The 17,779-nt window shown below is 34.1% G+C and overlaps 1 protein-coding gene across 1 annotated transcript in view; it reads right to left on the bottom strand.

Annotated features, from left to right (window-relative positions):
- The window catches only part of LOC144959554 (hemicentin-1-like), a 29,336-nt gene extending 15,436 nt beyond the window's left edge, over nucleotides 1-13,900 (bottom strand). The window contains exons 1-6 of the mRNA XM_078892170.1: nucleotides 13,895-13,900; nucleotides 12,554-12,785; nucleotides 10,619-10,837; nucleotides 8,910-8,990; nucleotides 4,258-4,575; nucleotides 2,944-3,243 (exon numbers count right to left, since the gene is read on the bottom strand). Coding sequence (XP_078748296.1) covers nucleotides 2,944-3,243; nucleotides 4,258-4,575; nucleotides 8,910-8,990; nucleotides 10,619-10,837; nucleotides 12,554-12,785; nucleotides 13,895-13,900 — 1,156 coding nt within the window. The remainder of the gene's footprint in view (nucleotides 1-2,943; nucleotides 3,244-4,257; nucleotides 4,576-8,909; nucleotides 8,991-10,618; nucleotides 10,838-12,553; nucleotides 12,786-13,894) is intronic.
- Nucleotides 13,901-17,779: the final 3,879 nt, after the last annotated feature.

Raw genomic sequence — 17,779 nt, 5'->3', positions numbered from 1 at the left:
TTTGTTTCAGAAGGAGATGAAACATTCCACGCAAAAAGTCAGTAACGCCCATGGCTACAAAGGTTTCCAAACCTTGCTCTGACAAGTCTGCCCATAGAGTTTATCAAGACGTTATGTCATTTTGCTGTGATGTATTCTACTATGATTAAACAATGATCCAAAGCTAGTAAGCATTCATTGCTACGAGATCTCAGAGGTGCTCAATAAGATTGGGGTCTGAACTTACAGCTGACCACTCGAGTACCAAGGTCTTATTCTCAATGAGTTGAGGTTTCAAAGATGCCCTCTCGCTCTGAGTCTAGCAGTTTCTGACACTGTCCATCTTGAAAAAATGTAGTTTTCCACATCGATTTCAGCGGAATAAGAGAGGGGCTGGTTGTGTGTCGAGTTAATGTTCGGTCATCATTGGCCCTCGATCCTCTGAGTTGACCAGTCCACCATTGATCTTTCACATGACATTTCAGTGTTGAACTTTTACATCTCCGCAGGTGTTATCCTATCCTAACGCTTCTCCATCCTTATATGTCATATGACTTTTCCATCTCAGATGTTGAGGGGTTTTTTTTACATTTAAGTTACATCTCTTTAGCTGGCGGCATGTTTTTGAAATGGTCCAGAGCTTGTCTGTTGAGGACCTCGGAAAATGCTCTGCCCATCTCCATTACTGATGTACTAAACATTTAAGTATATTTCTTTGTTTTTCTTGAATGGGCGTATTTCTTCAATATTATCTATTTTTCATTTGCTGATGAATTTTTTCACTTCATTATTCTTTTGGGTATATTTCTCATGGAATTTTGCTTTGCTGCTCGTGTTTTGGCATATTTAATTTAATTTTGATTCATTATCTTTCATCCATTTTCTTGACTGTGTCTGAAGATATCCAATTTCCCTCCCTCATTTCATGGGATTCCCAGCATTTCTTCGATTGTCTCCTTAACATTTCTTTAGATTGTTGACATTTGAACTCCGCTTCAGGCTCCATGCTAATAATTTCACCTTGAAACACTTTCTACCTGTTGGAAAGTCTATGCTTAAAAGTTGATTTTATCTATTCATCATTGAGTAACTGTACATTGTATCTTTATAATATTATTTTTGTTGATGCAGTATTCATTCAGGTAGATAATTTATTGTAGCTATTGGCAAGCTGGTGATCTCTTGACTCTTACATCATGGCAAGTTTTTTAAAAACTTTTTGTAGATACAGCTGTGATCAATCTGATTTTCTGTGATATGGTCTAGTGATCTCCCTATGAGTTTTATGAATATAGTTGTTGGGGAAGATGCTTAATCCTTTGACAAACTGATTGAGAGAAAACAAGTCCAAAAATCTTTCATCGTTGTCATTTATCTGTCCAATTGCATAAACGCCTATTATATCCTCGTAGCCATTGTCAATTTTGGTATTGAAATCTTCTATCATAACGTGCATATCCGTAGGTTGTTGCTTGTCTAAATTTGTCTGTACCTGTTGATAGAATTCCCATTTATTATCGTCATCTGCTTGGTTGATTTTTGTATAACATTTGATAACACCGAGCATAATGTCTGGTTTATTTGTTGAAAACAGCGTGCCATGACTCTTGTGTTGACTGGTTACTATCCCTAAGTGCTCGTTTTGGTTCAGAGGTTATCATCAGTGCTATTTCTTTTTTGTGGTGAGCATCCTCTTCCGTATATCCAGAATACTATCTCCAGACACCAATCTTGTTTCTCCAACCTGATTTTTAAAAGACATGGCACGTCTGATAATCCAAGTATCGGGATTTTATATTCTTTCATTTCTTTTGCTATTTAAATCTCTTTTCGTGCTTCATACACAGTTTCTGATATTCAAAGTTTCTCTCCTGGATATGTGCATTGGAGAGAGAGTAGGGACCAGGCTTGTAGTTTCCTTTCGGCTTTCACTGTTAAAGCCTCTTCCTTTCCCAGGCCGTAAAGATAATGATCTTCCGTCGCTGCTTTCGTAAATATGTCTTTTTTTACAAGACATGATTATTGTTTCTATGCTTTTTTCTATTCATCCTTGAGTAACTGTAAATTGTATCTTTATAATATTTTTGTTGTTGATGCAGTATCATTGAGGTAAATAAAAATACCTTGGAGCCTCAGGAGTAAATTTGGGTTTGTCCTAAACAAGTGACTTTCCAGTCTTATGGGTCTAGAATACCCGCTAACCAAGGCCGGTGAAGGTAGTCTCTCAATAAGAGAAAATAGTACATAAAAGACACCACGATACAGAATGGGTGTGAGGTAAATGGATGAGGAGCAGAGCTTGTACCACTCAACGGCGGGATCTGGTTCCTGCATACTTAAAAGAAGTGGACCCCCTATTCCCTAAACATGTTATACCGCATAGGACTCCGTCCCCGCCCATAACAAACTCGGGTGGAAACAGGGGGCACAACTGGAAAGTGTTGTTATCGACACAATAATGCATGAGAGGCCAAATGCAATATTTTCTGTTAGACAGGTTTGTGCGGCAATCGATGCACCTAGAAATGATGTATTGGGTGTGAAATGCACATCTATTTCTTTTCTAAAGCGGGTCACCCGGCCCTCGCTTTGCAGCTACACTTCGAAGTGGCAAATTGGCGTAAATATTGTAAAAATGCTTTGCGTAAAATCAGCAAGTTTGATTCCATGCCCGGAATTATTCCTTCACCGACTATTATTGGTAGTTGCACTACTTGAATAGCCTGGTTTAAAAAAAGAAAAAGAAAGAAAACAAAACAGTCAGCAAGATTTAAAAGGGCATATTGCAAGGCAAAAAAAAAGTAATTATTTGAAATCATCAAACATAAAATATTAAAATGTATTTTCCTACTAAGCAATATAGGGGAATTTATAGCCAATTTTATGCTACAAACAATAAAGAGGTCATTAACATTGGTCTATTCCATTACTAAACATTTGACTTCCATTTTATAATACTCTTACATTGTACGTTCAGGGTTAACTCAGACTTTTTATCATAACATCCGGTCACATGATCAGCCTGACACACACATCCTTTGTTGTTATCTTCCTTCCCCACTCGTATAGTCTGTGTAGCGGTTTCTCCATTGTTAACATTTTCTTTACCAGCACATGTCATGGTGACCTTGTTGACCCCTGGATAACCTCCATAGACTTGACACTTGACCACGACATTATCACCACTAGTAACAGTTACAACATCACCATTTGGTACAGGTTGGCCATGGTTGACAGTCATTACAGGCAGGGAAGATGGTGGTTCTATGGAAATAAGTGTTTAATCTACATCAAACAAAACATTAGACCCAATTCTCATAGTCATAATATTATGTGAAGGATTATTTAGGGCATCTAACTCGGCTGACGATAAATTCCTAGTTCGTCGTTGTTTATATCTGCATCACCATCATCACCACCATCATCATCAACATCATCATCATCATCATCATCATCATCATCATCATCATCATCATCATCATCATCATCATCATCATGAACATCATCATCATCATCATCATCATCATCATCATCATCATCATCATCATCATCATCATCATCATCATCATCATCATCAACATCATTAATTTTTAGTAGAATTATAACTATTTTTATCTACCGCTACCCCTCCCTCCTTATTCACAAAACCATATTCCACAAAACAACATCACATACACACATGTATATACCACACACTATACCCACACACATAAACAACATATCACCACAAATCAATTCTAATTAATAACAAACACACCGGAATAAGAAATAGGGACGCAAATATAAACAATGACGAACTACGAACAGGTACCATGAAGTGTAGAAAGCGGCTCAATGTGGATCCTGGCAAGTCCATTTCTGGTTAAGAACTTTTGAATGTTTCTGTCAGTGCGTCCACTTTCCCACCATCAAACCTACTTCTAAAAACCCTCAGCTTCCTGACACCGTTGAGCGTGAAGAATAATTATTCTCTGAACCTTTGTTTGGGACCAACGAGGATCGCTAATAATAACTCAACCTACAAGTTATGAAATGAGTTTTGTTGTTGAACGATGTTAAGTGTTCATAGTTTAATAATATCAACTTTTGTGTTGAAGTATATCATTATCTTTCATTTTCTCTACGCTTCTTTTCAATTTGACCTAGGCTAATTAAATGTGCTTTAGAGGGCCCTAACCAACAAAAGGACAGTATCTCTCAAGACTTTAATATCGTTTAAATTCAGCACTTTGCAATTCTATCAAAATTGAAAATAACAGTAACATTACAAAATCTCACCTTGTACTGTAATACTCTTACTTTCCTCTGATTTCAAGTCATCAAATATGGTGTTGGTTGCCTTACACGTCATGGTAAGAACTCCTCCTTTCTCTGGGACTACTTTGTACGTGTATCTGTAATACTCTAATGACTTAGTTTGTTCTCCTGGTGTAATGACACTTCTGTCACTTGCTGTAACTGTCATTGTAGGTCTGGGATTTACATTGACAATGGCCACGTCACAGTACAGGTCGAATGAGGATGTAGTTTCACATTTATTCATGGTGACAGGTTCTTTGTTGTCATGCAGCCTCACAATTATTCCACTTGGACCGTCTGTCAATTTAAAAGATTAGTTTTTAATGTAATTTAAAATGTTATAAGTATGCAGTAGGAGTTATATATAGATATCACCACATAAAAGGAAGTTATGGAAAAGACAATAATGCTATACAATTATCAATTCTGTGGGAGAACTGTTTGAGTGAATGTTGGGGAGTAAAATATTAAGGAAAAGGAAGCGCCCTTACAAAAAAAAAAAGAACGCTCTGGATTTCAACATACTGTTAGCATGTTATTTCGTACTTAATAAACTATTCAACTCTACTGCTCACTCTGCTGCCAGCGGAAGACGCTTGTGTGATCTTAACATATTTCTTACCAGATAAAACCTAAGCAGGGGTTTATTTGGTGCCTGGTACCGCATCCATCGTTTAAAAATAGGTAACGGCATTAAAGATAACCCAATCCGATTGAGAAATGCTAAATACCGCCTCTGACATATTTGAGTGAATCTTGGTTTTATTTTCTTTTTCTTTCTTTCGGATTTACAAATAAAGCATGTTTTAAGTCACTTGATTCTGATTCTGGCACCACCCTAAACTGTAAGCATGCCACGCCACTGACGCGAAGACATTTTTTCTTGGTATATCTTTAATACGTATCAATTATTATTTTTTTTCGAATCTAACCACAAACAGTAGCTTGAATAAGTGCGTTGATCTGAACTTTTATAATGCTAAAAGTGTGAGTAAATTATGTAAACGTATTCATTTCACTTTGCGGTGATCACTAAATAGCGACAACCCAAGAAAGTGCTGAAACTAAACAATTTTATCAATCTATACCAAATATCAGCAAAATATATATTATATCCCATCGGTGTCCATATTAAAATACTTTTCCATTCTTATAAATTTCATGAACATTGTTGTACCAAAATAATACTTTTAACAAACATTGCATTTGACAATCAAGTCAGTAGAAACAATTTGCTACGAATTATAAAGGAATTCAGAATCAATCAAAGAAAAGACAATTAGAAACTAAACCGAGGCACCTGTAAAGATTTGGGTAATTTTAACGTTCAGTTTGACTCCTTAGAAAACAAAACCGGTCAAAAAGTAATGCATACCTGCCAGTGGGGATTGAATCCGGGACTCGGAGAGGTGGGCACCACGTAGAGAATGAACCAGATGCTATGGGAGGTGGATTACAGAACGTAGACATATTGTCTCAGGTTCACTACAAACTGGTGTCCTCTCCAGTTAGTCTTGGATTCACTCTCTACTGGGTGTCCTCTTCCTTATCCATGGGTTCACCCCCCCCCCAGTAATTTCCATATCTCACAGTCCCCCACTTGTTTTTATCTCCCCTGGTACCAGGTTCGCTCCCCACTTGTGCCCACCTCAGATAGACCCGCATTTACTAACTCTACAGTGGTTTCCACATCTCTGTCTCGGGTTCGCTCCCCAACGTTGTCCATCTTCTATAGTCTCAGGATTACTCCCCACATATGACCACTTCCTCGAGTTCCGGGTTCAACCCCCACTGGTGTCCACCTCCCAGATGTACTAACCACTTGTGACCACCCCACGTAGTCTCGTAGTTACGCTCCACTGGGTGTCCTTTGCTCCAGCCTTGACTTTACTACCCAGATGTCTATATCTCACAGTCTCCGGTTCATTCACCATCGGTTTCTCATGTGTACATTTCCTATTGGTGTGAACCTCAGATAGTCTCATGTTTACTCTCCACAACGTATCATCTTATTTAGCCTTGGGTCCACTCTCCATTGGTGTTTACCTTCTATAGCCCCGAGTTCAGTCCCCACCCCTACCCCATCAATTATGTTAACCTTTCTTCCTGGTTCATTCCCCATTGATTTCAACCTCCCTTTGTCTCGGGTTTATGTCAATCCACACCCTCATAACAGTCAAGGTTCATATTCCACTGATATCAAGCCCCCATTCTCCCGGGTTCAATCCTCGCTGGTGTACACTTCCCACAGTCCCAGATTCAATCCCCATTTGTCTCTTTCTCCATGCTTTTGGGTTTTCTCCCTACTGGTATCCAGCTCCCATAGTCTCATGTTCATTCCCCTTTGATTTCAACCTCCCATAATCCCCGTTCCCTCCCCAATTGTGTCCACTTCCCAGACTCTCGGGTTCACTCCCTACTGTTATCCACTTCCCATAGTCCAAATTTAATTCCCCACTAGTGCAAACCTCCAATAGTCTCTGATTTAATCTCCACTGATACCTACCTCCCGTAGTTTTGGGATCACTCCCCACTGGTTCCACCTCCGACAGTCTCTGGTTCAATCCTCACTAGTTTCCACCTCCCACAGTTCCGGGTTTATTCCCCATTTTTGTCCACCTCCCCTAGTCCCGGGTTCAATCCCCGCTGGTATCCACCTCCTACAGTCCCAGGATCACCTCCCAATGGTGTCAACCTCCGGTAGTTTCGGGATCACTCTCAATTGGTGTCAACATGCCATATTCCCGGGTTCAGCCCACATTGAGTCAACCTCTTATACTCCCATGTTCATAACTCACTGAAATCAACCTCCCTTAGTCCCGGGTTCACTCCCCAATTGTGTCCACCTCTAATACTCCCCTTCAATCCCCACTGGTCCCCACCTGCTATAGTCTTCGATTCACTCCCCACTAGTGCCCACCTCCCATAGTCGAGAGTTCACAACCCACTGGTTCTCACCACCCATAGTCTCTGGTTCACCCCCACAGGTGCTACCTCCCATATACTTCACCCCCACAGGTGTCTACCTTCCATAGTCACTGGTTCACTCCCCACTGGAGAGGATTTCAGTTGATTTCTGTGGATTTCGGTAGATTTTGGTATTCAGCAGTGCCGCAATAATAACAACATGAATACGTGGAAATTGGAAATGAATGTGGTTTTGAGCTCTAATAATTTATGTACTTACGTGAAATGTAGTAAAGACTATGAAAAATGTTTTTTTCTCTTTTTGAGGAAATCAAAGCCCTATCTCCACTGAGTAAAAATGTTTTTGAATTTTGAAAATCCATTCCTAAATAAACAAGCTATGCAGTGTCAGAGGTGTCATTTATTTGGATGACCCGCAAAGAGGAAAAAAACGCGAAAATATGGGACGCTTTTTCGGCATTTTTTTCGACCTTTGGTTGTATCTTGCGTAATAAGTGGATTAAAAGATTGAAATTTGGCAATTTTATGGTAAATTTGATAGAGAATATGATGAAAACATTAGAAGAGTTCTAACTTATTTATAAACACATACACACACACACAAACAGAGAGGAGAGAGAGAGAGAGAGAGAGAGAGAGAGAGAGAGAGAGAGGGGGGGGGGGGTTGCGTACGTAAACAAAAGAAATATAGAAGGAAAAGAGAAATTGGACAAGGGGACAAAGGTTACTGATAGAACGTGACTTGTAACACAATAATTAAATCCATGCTGAGATTGTAGATCATATTGCAATCCTAAACTTTTAACATTATAATTTCTTAAATTCTTGTAAATTAAACAGTCAAATTATCAGCTGTTTATTGAACCCAAACGCAATGGCAGACGATAAACACCCCTCTGCCAGTGAGACCGCGCAGACATTTTGACTAGTCATGAACTTTAAAACGAGGTCAACCAATCAGAAAGCGCTTTGCCACGACTCGCTCAGCCGCTGTTTGGTGCCAAATTGTTTTGAACTTGTGATTCGGGCTGTAGGGGGGCAAAATGGCTTTGTCTTTTACAAATGAAGAACAAATTAGGATAGTCTTTTGAAAAATACGGGAAACGTACTCGTCATATTCATATGAAATTTTACAACCTAAAAGAAGAAATGTTCATGTATTACCTTGTCAGCGACAAAACCTACACGCCCGGTAGTTTTAGAAATATTTTACTCCAAAGAGTAAAAATCTATTTTTTACGGTCTTCTGGTAATTGTACGAGTTGTGTCGCTTGACATAAATCTAAAATGACCTTTTTTCTAACTGTGTGCCAACTTTCAGTCATATTCATTGATAAACAGCGTCGTAATTAATTTTTTAAAATAGCATATACCAAACGGCTTCGTCCCATATTTTGTCGCGAATTTGAGCACTTCGTGAGCGAAAAAGAGGTCCAAAGATTTGCGCGGGATAGTCATTGCTAGTGAAATGATAGACACTGAAACTCTCTACTAAGGTATGATATGCTATGTCGGCATTTTCCCTTCAACAGTTAGAGCTGCTTATTCATCTTAATACGATCCATTCTCTGAATGAGAAAAACAATTTTTCCATGGTTGTTTTTGGAAACTCAAATTTCATTCCAATATGTCTAGGGTGGTTACAATATCATATTTTCTTCATAAAAACCCGAAAACAAGTAAAAATTGACAATCAAACTTACAGGCAAATTTTGGAGTAAAAGTGAAATAATTTCCAAATCCTAGATTAGAATATCCTCTACATGTGTAGCTTGGACTCCTGTCTTTAGATGGACGAACAAAGAGGTAACATGAATATTAATTTAGATCATTGTTATACCCAGCATAAATATTTTATTTTAAAATTAAAGCGTGGATAGATGTCACTGTGCAATTATGCGACACATAGATGTACTTAGGCAATTATTTTTGTATCAAATTTTGAGCAGACACCAGTATGAGATAAAGATCTGAATAAGTGTGAATGAAATATCGTAAGACAAAGCAAGAAAGTAAAATACAAGAAAAAAAACTCATCTGCCTTGACTGGGAATCGAACCCCAGACCTTCTGATTAGCAGGTCTGATCGGTGATATACCAGAGTTTCCTCCCTAATTTCTCAATTTGAGATTTTCAAAAATAAAAAAGAGCTACTCAAATTTCTCCAATTGTCCCAGCTAACGGGAACCTCTGTGGTGTTATGGTAGCACCACTGACCAGTAATCGGGAGGTCTAGGGTTCGATCCCCATTTGAGGGATGTATTTTTTCCCTTGATTTGTCTGACAACGTTTCATACACATATCTATTACCTCTATTTTGCATATTAAACTACATCTATTGTGTAAAATACTTTCACAATTGAAGGCATTTCTATTGTTCACACCAAGTAAGTCCTATGACTTAAATATTATACTTTAATATCCTTTCATTGATCAGCACATTAAATATATGGAATCGATTTTTCCTGTCCAACAGAGATGCACTGAATCGATTTTGTCCGATATTTTAGAAGTATAATTAACATATTAGCCCTTTTGTTCTATTTCTAACACTTTCAATTATCAATCTACGTCACAGTGGAACGGATATCAGATAACCATTTATATATATTGTCTATAAACCTTATCCTTGTTGTATATTCTCCAGTGACAAGATATCATATAAGATCAAACCATTGATACAACAGAAAGGTTTTTCAATAAATCATTACACAATTATTACATATAATGTAAATGTGAAAATGGAAAACCATAATACTCTTATATTGGTTGACGTGGGTATGTTTGTATCCTACATGTCAAATACAAACAAACACACACACACACACACACACACACACATATCACACAACAAATAATCGAAATAGTTATAAAGAGAACGTTACTATTAAAAATCGTAAAGTCATGATTCTACCATCCCTAAACACGAAACAAGTTGTCTGTCTCTCCATCAATCCTGATGCTGGATGTCTCAACCAAAGAACTCACATTGGTGAATTACTTGATAATTTTGTCAGATGTGGAGCTGGTTATTATACCGTGACTATTGTATTGATATCAACTACGTGTTGTTATTTAAGAGTCCATTAATATCAATTGGGTAATGGGTTTGTCTTCATTGTTTTCATGAGAAACACAGGCGAATCAAAATATATTTTGTATTTCTTAGAAATACCCGAATCACATCACTATAATTGCATTCTTGTCCAAAACGACGATTATGTTTGTGTTTATAATCAAATGAAACATAGGAGAATTTTATATATTATGATGAGAAAGGGTTAAGGCATTAAATTCATTCGACTTGATAAAAGACCAATTTTTGTTATCAAAACATGTAAATGAAATAATCCTACTGTATAGATATTGAATTACTTTGTCTCATACACCATATACCATATTGATTACTTACCATTAGGGTTATAGATGACAGGCAGAGATAAGGTGTTTCCATTGTTGATTTCATTTCCAAAAAGATATCCATCAGAATTCTGCCAGTGTGGTACACCTGGAGGTTTTCCTGAATTCTTAAGATGACATTGACATGTCCTAGTTGTGTCCCCTTCTTTGATGTAACCTTGGGTTGAATCTCCATCATTAGGACAATTTATCAATTCTACTTCCGGTAAGACTGCGGGATGAGATGTAAATTTTAGTCAATAGCATTGCATGATTTATAAAAAAGAAAAATAACTCATTGACGGCGTGGTCAACAAATGCCTCCAAAAAGCAAAGTTAACAAAGCAGTTCAAATTATATATCCAACACGGTTTTCATTTATTCTGATATTACCCATCATCATCACCATTGCTTATTCCTTCTGGACGTGGCCTCCGCAACTGCCAACAGAAAAAAGCATCTGTCCAGCACCATATTTCCAAATTCAGTCACTGGCTTATTTATCCATTCGCTCATGACCATCTTATTTTTGGTCTCCCTCTCCCTCAGACGTTCTAATTGTCCAATTGATATGATGATGAAATAGAAATAAATATTGACCACTTTTTGTCAAGTTTATTCTTTATAAATTAAATAATCGACTGTTTGGGCAACTTTATTTTATTATTCCATGAACAAAAATTAGATAAACTTCTGGAGAAGTGTTTATAAACAATCCCGAAGCAAATCTACAATCTTATCGAGGTATCGTTATGGGTGATGGAATGTTTATTTATAATTCATTATCTTTACGAAGAATAAGAAAGAAATGAAACAGAAGATATGTGTAGTATTCCACTTCAGGATGGATTTGAAGTAGAAGGTGATGAAAAAGAAAAGTACAAAACATGCCACCCAAACAAATACGACTTACAAGTTATCTGCATTGGATATACAAACAATGATCAGTTTTAACGAAAGCGATGATCTGCAACTTCTAAATGCAAGAATCAACTTTCCAGTATCCAAAAACAATAATAAAAAAAACTAAAAATCCCAACGGTGTAAAAAAACAAAACAAAAAAACAAAAACAAAAAACAACAAAATCTTGCGTGACTTGGGTTTCACACGGGCCATAAATCTGCGCCTTCAACGAGGTATAAAAGGCTTCCTCAAGCTTCGGAGCCAAAAGAAAACATACGGGCAATGGTGTAAAGTTAATATTGAAATAAACACGAATGATATAATAAAATGTATTTTTTCATATGTTTCAATGCCCATACGCCCGGTAGTAAATATTTAAATGTTAAAGTTTTAATACACAAAGACACATTAAAACTTGGACAGCTGACTGAGTTTGGCGATTAAACCAAAAATAAAGAACACCAGGAATATTTCTATACCGTAAAGAGAACGAGATGTTTGTTTTACTTTTCTTGTTTTGTAGAAAAATAATGATGAACTTGATGTTGGCAATGATGATGATGATGATGATGATGATGATGATGATTAATAATAAAATAAAATAGAATAATAATAATAATACTAGTAATAATAATAATAATAATAATAATAATAATAATAATAATAATAATAATAATAATAATAATAGTAATGATAATAATAATAATAATGATAATAATAATAATAATAATAATAATGATAATAATAATAATAATAATAATAATAATGATATTAATAATAGTAATAATAATAATAATAATAATAATAATAATAATAATAATAATAATAATAATAATAATAATAATAATAATAATAATAATAATAATAATAATAATAATAATGATAATAATAAGAATAATAATAATAATAATATTAATAATAATAATAATAATAATATTAATTTCATTGTCAAAAGCAAATTTCCCTAGACACTATTTCAGTCTGACATAACGTGTTGATTACCTTTTCGTCTATAAATAACTACTGCTATGATTCACTACATACCCAGATTCAATTCTGTAGGCCCTTCTGGTTTCTCCATTGACTCATCCCATCCTAGACCTTTCAAATCCATGTATGCTGTAAATCTAAATTCATAGTTCCCAGCACCATTAAGCTGATTGATGGGTAGATTCAATTCACATTTGTAGTTGTAGTAAACAGTACGGGGTGGGTCATGACCTTCATCCGTCGTTTTCTTGGGGTTTATGTAACCTGATGTCACTGGTGTCCATGTCTGTAAAAGAGGAAGTTGTCAGATTCTAATGTTTGAGCACTGTGATTGAATATAACATTATTTATATAAACAATATATATCATAACAAACATTTTGAGACATCATTAAGTGTTAACTTTTCCGGCTAGTCCTTACACAGGCGTCCCCGTGAGCTAATAAAATTAAATGGCTAGCTCAAAACCAACAAGGAGGCCCAAGACTGAAATACAAAGACAGGAAACGCCGAGAGCAACAAAAAAGTTTGTTTTTAAATAGCAGACAATGCGTAACATGATCGGTTGACATCTTCTCGCTCTTAAATCTGACAGGGGTTTTATGGAACTTGATATATTCAGTTAGGTGATTACGTCTCATTCAATTCTCGTTAACAAACTATTAACATTGACTGTAACTCAATCATCAATACCCGAATCACATGGTAACCTACTTGACATTGTATAGTGATGAAGCTCCCTGGTTTATTGTCTCGATATTATTAGTTTTGTCTCAGGCGATACTTTTTAAAATTGAACGAGATACCTTTTAGTTACGAGGTGTAGAGCACCCTTAATTTAAGAGTCCTTTTTAAAACTTTGTATCAGGTGGTTGTAGGTACGTGAAGATTTGGGAAAAAACTACTCAAGAATGATAGAACCAAACCTGTTTTATTATAAAAATGTCATTGGGTTCGTAAACCGATGAGGTAAAAGTACCCGATCAATTCATAGATTAACGATAAAATTTTTAATTAGTTATATTTTACGATAGGTTCTGGTATGCCAATTCTGACATTGTATCAATTCGTACATTGTGTCAATTCGGAAATTGTGTTTTTTTTCTCCAATTCAGATATAGGTTTCTGTAATTAAGTCATGTCTTTTGCCTTATTCGAAGGAAGAGCCAATGCCAATGGCTGTTTTTAGTGATGATCCTGTCAGATGTTTCACAATGGAGGTCGTAATCTGGTGTCAATGGGGTGCAACAATAGGGAATGAGATTAGCGGAAGAGTAGCGTCCCTTGATTGGACGTCACCCATAGTCTGTGACGTCACCGGGGGAAAAGTTATTAGAGAGAGAACGTCATGTTGGCTGTGCGCATGCGTCTCTCGTTCTCGTCTTTTAAATCTTGCCTGCATGCCTTAGACGTTGTATGGATCTCTTGACAACATGTGTGACCAAACGTTTCAAAATGGTATTAGGTCGCGGTAAACCAGGTAGATGAACGTGATTTTTATATTAATGTTACTGTAAATGTCAGAAGTTAGTTTATGTAGAATAAACATAATAATATTAATAATCCTGATAATGATAATAATGATAATGATAATAATAATAAATAATAATAATAATAATAATAATAATAATAATAAAATAATAATAATAATACAATATAATAATAATAACTAATATAATAAATAATAATAAAAATAATAATAATAATAAAATAATGATAATAATAATAATAATAATAATAATAATAATAATAATAATAATAATAATAATAATAATAATAATAATAATAATAATAATAATAATAATAATAATAATAATAATAATAATAATATAATAATAATAATATATAATAAAATAATAATAATAATAATAATAATAATAATAATAATAATAATAATAATAATAATAATAATAATAAATAATAATAATAAAATAATAATAATAATGATAATATAATAATAATAATAATAATAAAAAATAATAATAATAAAATAATAAAAAATAATAATAATAATAATAATAATAATAAATAATAACAATAGTAGTAATAATAATAATAATAATAATAATAATAATAATAAATAATAATAATAATAATAATAATATAATAATAATAATAATAATAATTATAATAATTATAATAATAAAAATAATAAATAATAATAATAATAATAATAATAATAATAAAATTAATAATAATAAATAATAATAATAATAATAATAATAGTAATATAATAATAATAATGATATAATAATAATAATAATATAATAATAATAATAATAGTAATAAATAATAAAAATAATAATAATAATAAATAATTTAATAAAAATAAAAAATAATAATAATAATAATAATAATAATAATGATAATAATAATAATAATAATAATAAATAATAATAATAATAATAATAATAATAATAATAATAATAATAAAATAATAATAATAATAATAATAATATAATAATAATAATAATAAGATCGTGATCAATGCATTGATGTTGTTTATCTTGATTTCCGCAAGGCCTTTCATTCTGTACCACATGAGAGATTACTTATTAAACTAAAAGCAAAGGGAATATCATTAACTGGATTAAAGACTTTCTTAACAATCAAAATACAAAGGATCATTGTCAATGGAGTGGGATCGGATTTTAAGAATGTAACTAGCGGTGTACCCCAAGGAAGCGTATTGGGACCACTTTTATTTCTTTTATATATAAATGATTTACTCTGTGGCATAAATTCAGCCCGCAAACTGTTTGCAGACCATACAAAGATCTATAGTACATTTGAATCATAACATTCTACAAAATTATATATTTTCACTTTTCAAATGGTCTACAACATGGCATTTGGATTTTAATGTTTCGAAATGTGAAGTATTACATATAGGAAAAATAATCGATGTCCTAATTATTTTACCGATGCTTCTATGTCAAATCTGCTTTTCGTTGTGCCTTATGAAAAAGGATGTGGGAGTTACTTTTGATTCACTTTTTAATTTTGATGTACATATTGATAATTGTGTAAGCCGCGCAAACAGAATGATGGGAATAATATATAGAACCTTTATAAGTCTTGATAAAACCATATATTTGTATTTGTATAAATCGCTCGTTCGACCAATTCTAGAATACGGAATTGCATCTGGAGCCCATTTATATAAAAGACAATCATTAGTATTGAAATTGTACAGAGGAGAGCTACCAAAAGATTTATGCAATACAGTAATTAATCTTATAAGGAAAGGTTAGAATTTCTTGACTTACCAAGTTTGAAAAATAGAAGAATTCGTGTGGATTTCATTCAGGTTTATAGATTGGTACATGGTCTTTTTTATTTCATATTCTAACATTACTTTTACTAAAGGGGACAAGTTAAAAATTTTTGTCACTAGATGCAAAACAATCATAAGACAAAACTGGTTCGGTATTCGTATTGTCCAGAAATGGAACAATTTGAAATTTGAAACAAAAAATGCAAAATCTATGGATTATTCCAAGGTGTTAGTAGGCAGGGAATTATATGATGGGAGATTTATATGTATGATGAATAATACTTGCTTGCACTGCTGTTGACATGGCTTTCAATCTTGAATGTATATATTAAGAATTGTTACCTTATTATAAGCGTACGTGTGTGTGTGTGTGTGTGTGTGTGTGTGTGCTTTGCATGTCACAGTTAAAGATATATGTTTGTACATCACATATACATGAGTAGATTTAAGGTGAAATAATATCTTTACCATCTGTATCATTATTGTAATCTTTAATCATGTATAGCATTTATAGCATTACTATTAACATTAGGGGCATTCAAGGGATTTTATCCTTTTTTGCCCTATACCGTCCCATACCAAGTAGTTTATTTATATAAGAAGAAGAAGAGGAAGAAATAGAAAAAGAAAATTAGATTTAATTTAGCGCAATATCCACTACGCGTACTCAAAGCTCTTTACAAGAGTCCCTGACCAACAGCAACACTTAACATGTAGGACGGGATATGACGCCTGTTAGGCGATATTATTATAATTTTTCTCGGAGAGAGACAACTCTGTTGACGTCCAGGTACTCATGTTTCACCTGAAGAAGAAGAAGAAGATCGGGTACTTTTTAAAGAAGAAGAAAAGAAGAAGAAGAAGAAGAAGAAGAAGAAGAAAGAAGAAGAAGAAGAAGAAGAAGAAGAAGAAGAAGAAGAAGAAGAAGAGAAGAAGAAAGAAGAAGAAAGAAGAAGGAGAAGAAAAAAAGAAGAAGAAGAAGAAGAAGAAGAAGGAAAAAAGAAGAAGAAAAGAAGAAAGAAGAAAAGAAGAAGAAGAAGAAGAAGAAGAAGAAGAAGAAGAAGAAGAAGAAGAAAGAAGAAAGAAGAAGAAGAAGAGAAGAAGAAGAAGAAGAAGAAGAAGAAGAAGAAGAAGAAGAAGAAGAAGAAAAGAAGAAGAAGAAGAAGAAGAAGAAGAAAAGAAGAAGAAGAAGAAGAAGAAGAAGAAGAAGAAGAAGAAGAAGAAGAAGAAGAAGAAGAAGAAGAAGAAGAAGAAGAAGAAAGAAGAAGAAGAAGAAGAAGAAAAAGAAGAAGAAGAAGAAAGAAGAAGAAGAAAGAAGAAGAAGAAGAAGAAGAAGAAGAAAAAAGAAGAAGGAAGAAGAAGAGAAGAAGAAGAAGAAGAAGAAGAAAAGAATAAGATGGGAAAAAGAAGAAGAAGAAGAAGAAGAAGAAGAAGAAGAAGAAGAAGAAGAAGAAGAAGAAGAAGAAGAAAGAAGAAGAAGAAGAAGAAGAAGAAGAAGAAAAGAAGAAGAAGAAGAAGAAGAAGAAGAAGAAGAAGAAGAAAAAGAAAAAGAAGAAGAAGAAAAGAAGAAAAAGATGATGAAGAAGAAGAAGAAGAAGAAGAAGAAGAAGAAGAAGAAAGAAGGAAGAAGAAGAAAGAAGAAGAAGAAGAAGAAGAAGAAGAAGAAGAAGAAGAAGAAGAAGAAGAAGAAGAAGAGGAAGAAGAAGAAGAAGAAGAAGAACAAGAACAAGAACAAGAACAAGAACAAGAACAATAACAAGAAAATAAGAAGAGGAAGAACAAGAGGAAGAGAAATAAGGAGAAGAAGAAGAAGATTTGTAAGACGATAATATGGGGATGGGTGAGGGGGGGGGGGGCGTACCAAAAATGGGGTGCCGAAAATTCAAACTTTTGTTCAATAATGAATATTTAGTGGGTTTAAATATGATATGATAGGATATAGAAAAGTTCTCCTAAAAGCTCACTTTTAACGCACACAATGCTGAAAAATACAACGAAAAAAAT

This window comes from Berghia stephanieae, chromosome 14 (assembly GCF_034508935.2).
Source record: "Berghia stephanieae isolate SIO BIC M18660-M18661 chromosome 14, UCSD_Bste_1.3, whole genome shotgun sequence".
In the NCBI taxonomy this organism is placed as follows: Eukaryota; Metazoa; Mollusca; class Gastropoda; order Nudibranchia; family Aeolidiidae; genus Berghia; species Berghia stephanieae.
Note: the sequence above shows the minus strand (reverse complement) of the source record. Positions and strands in the feature narration are given on the sequence as shown.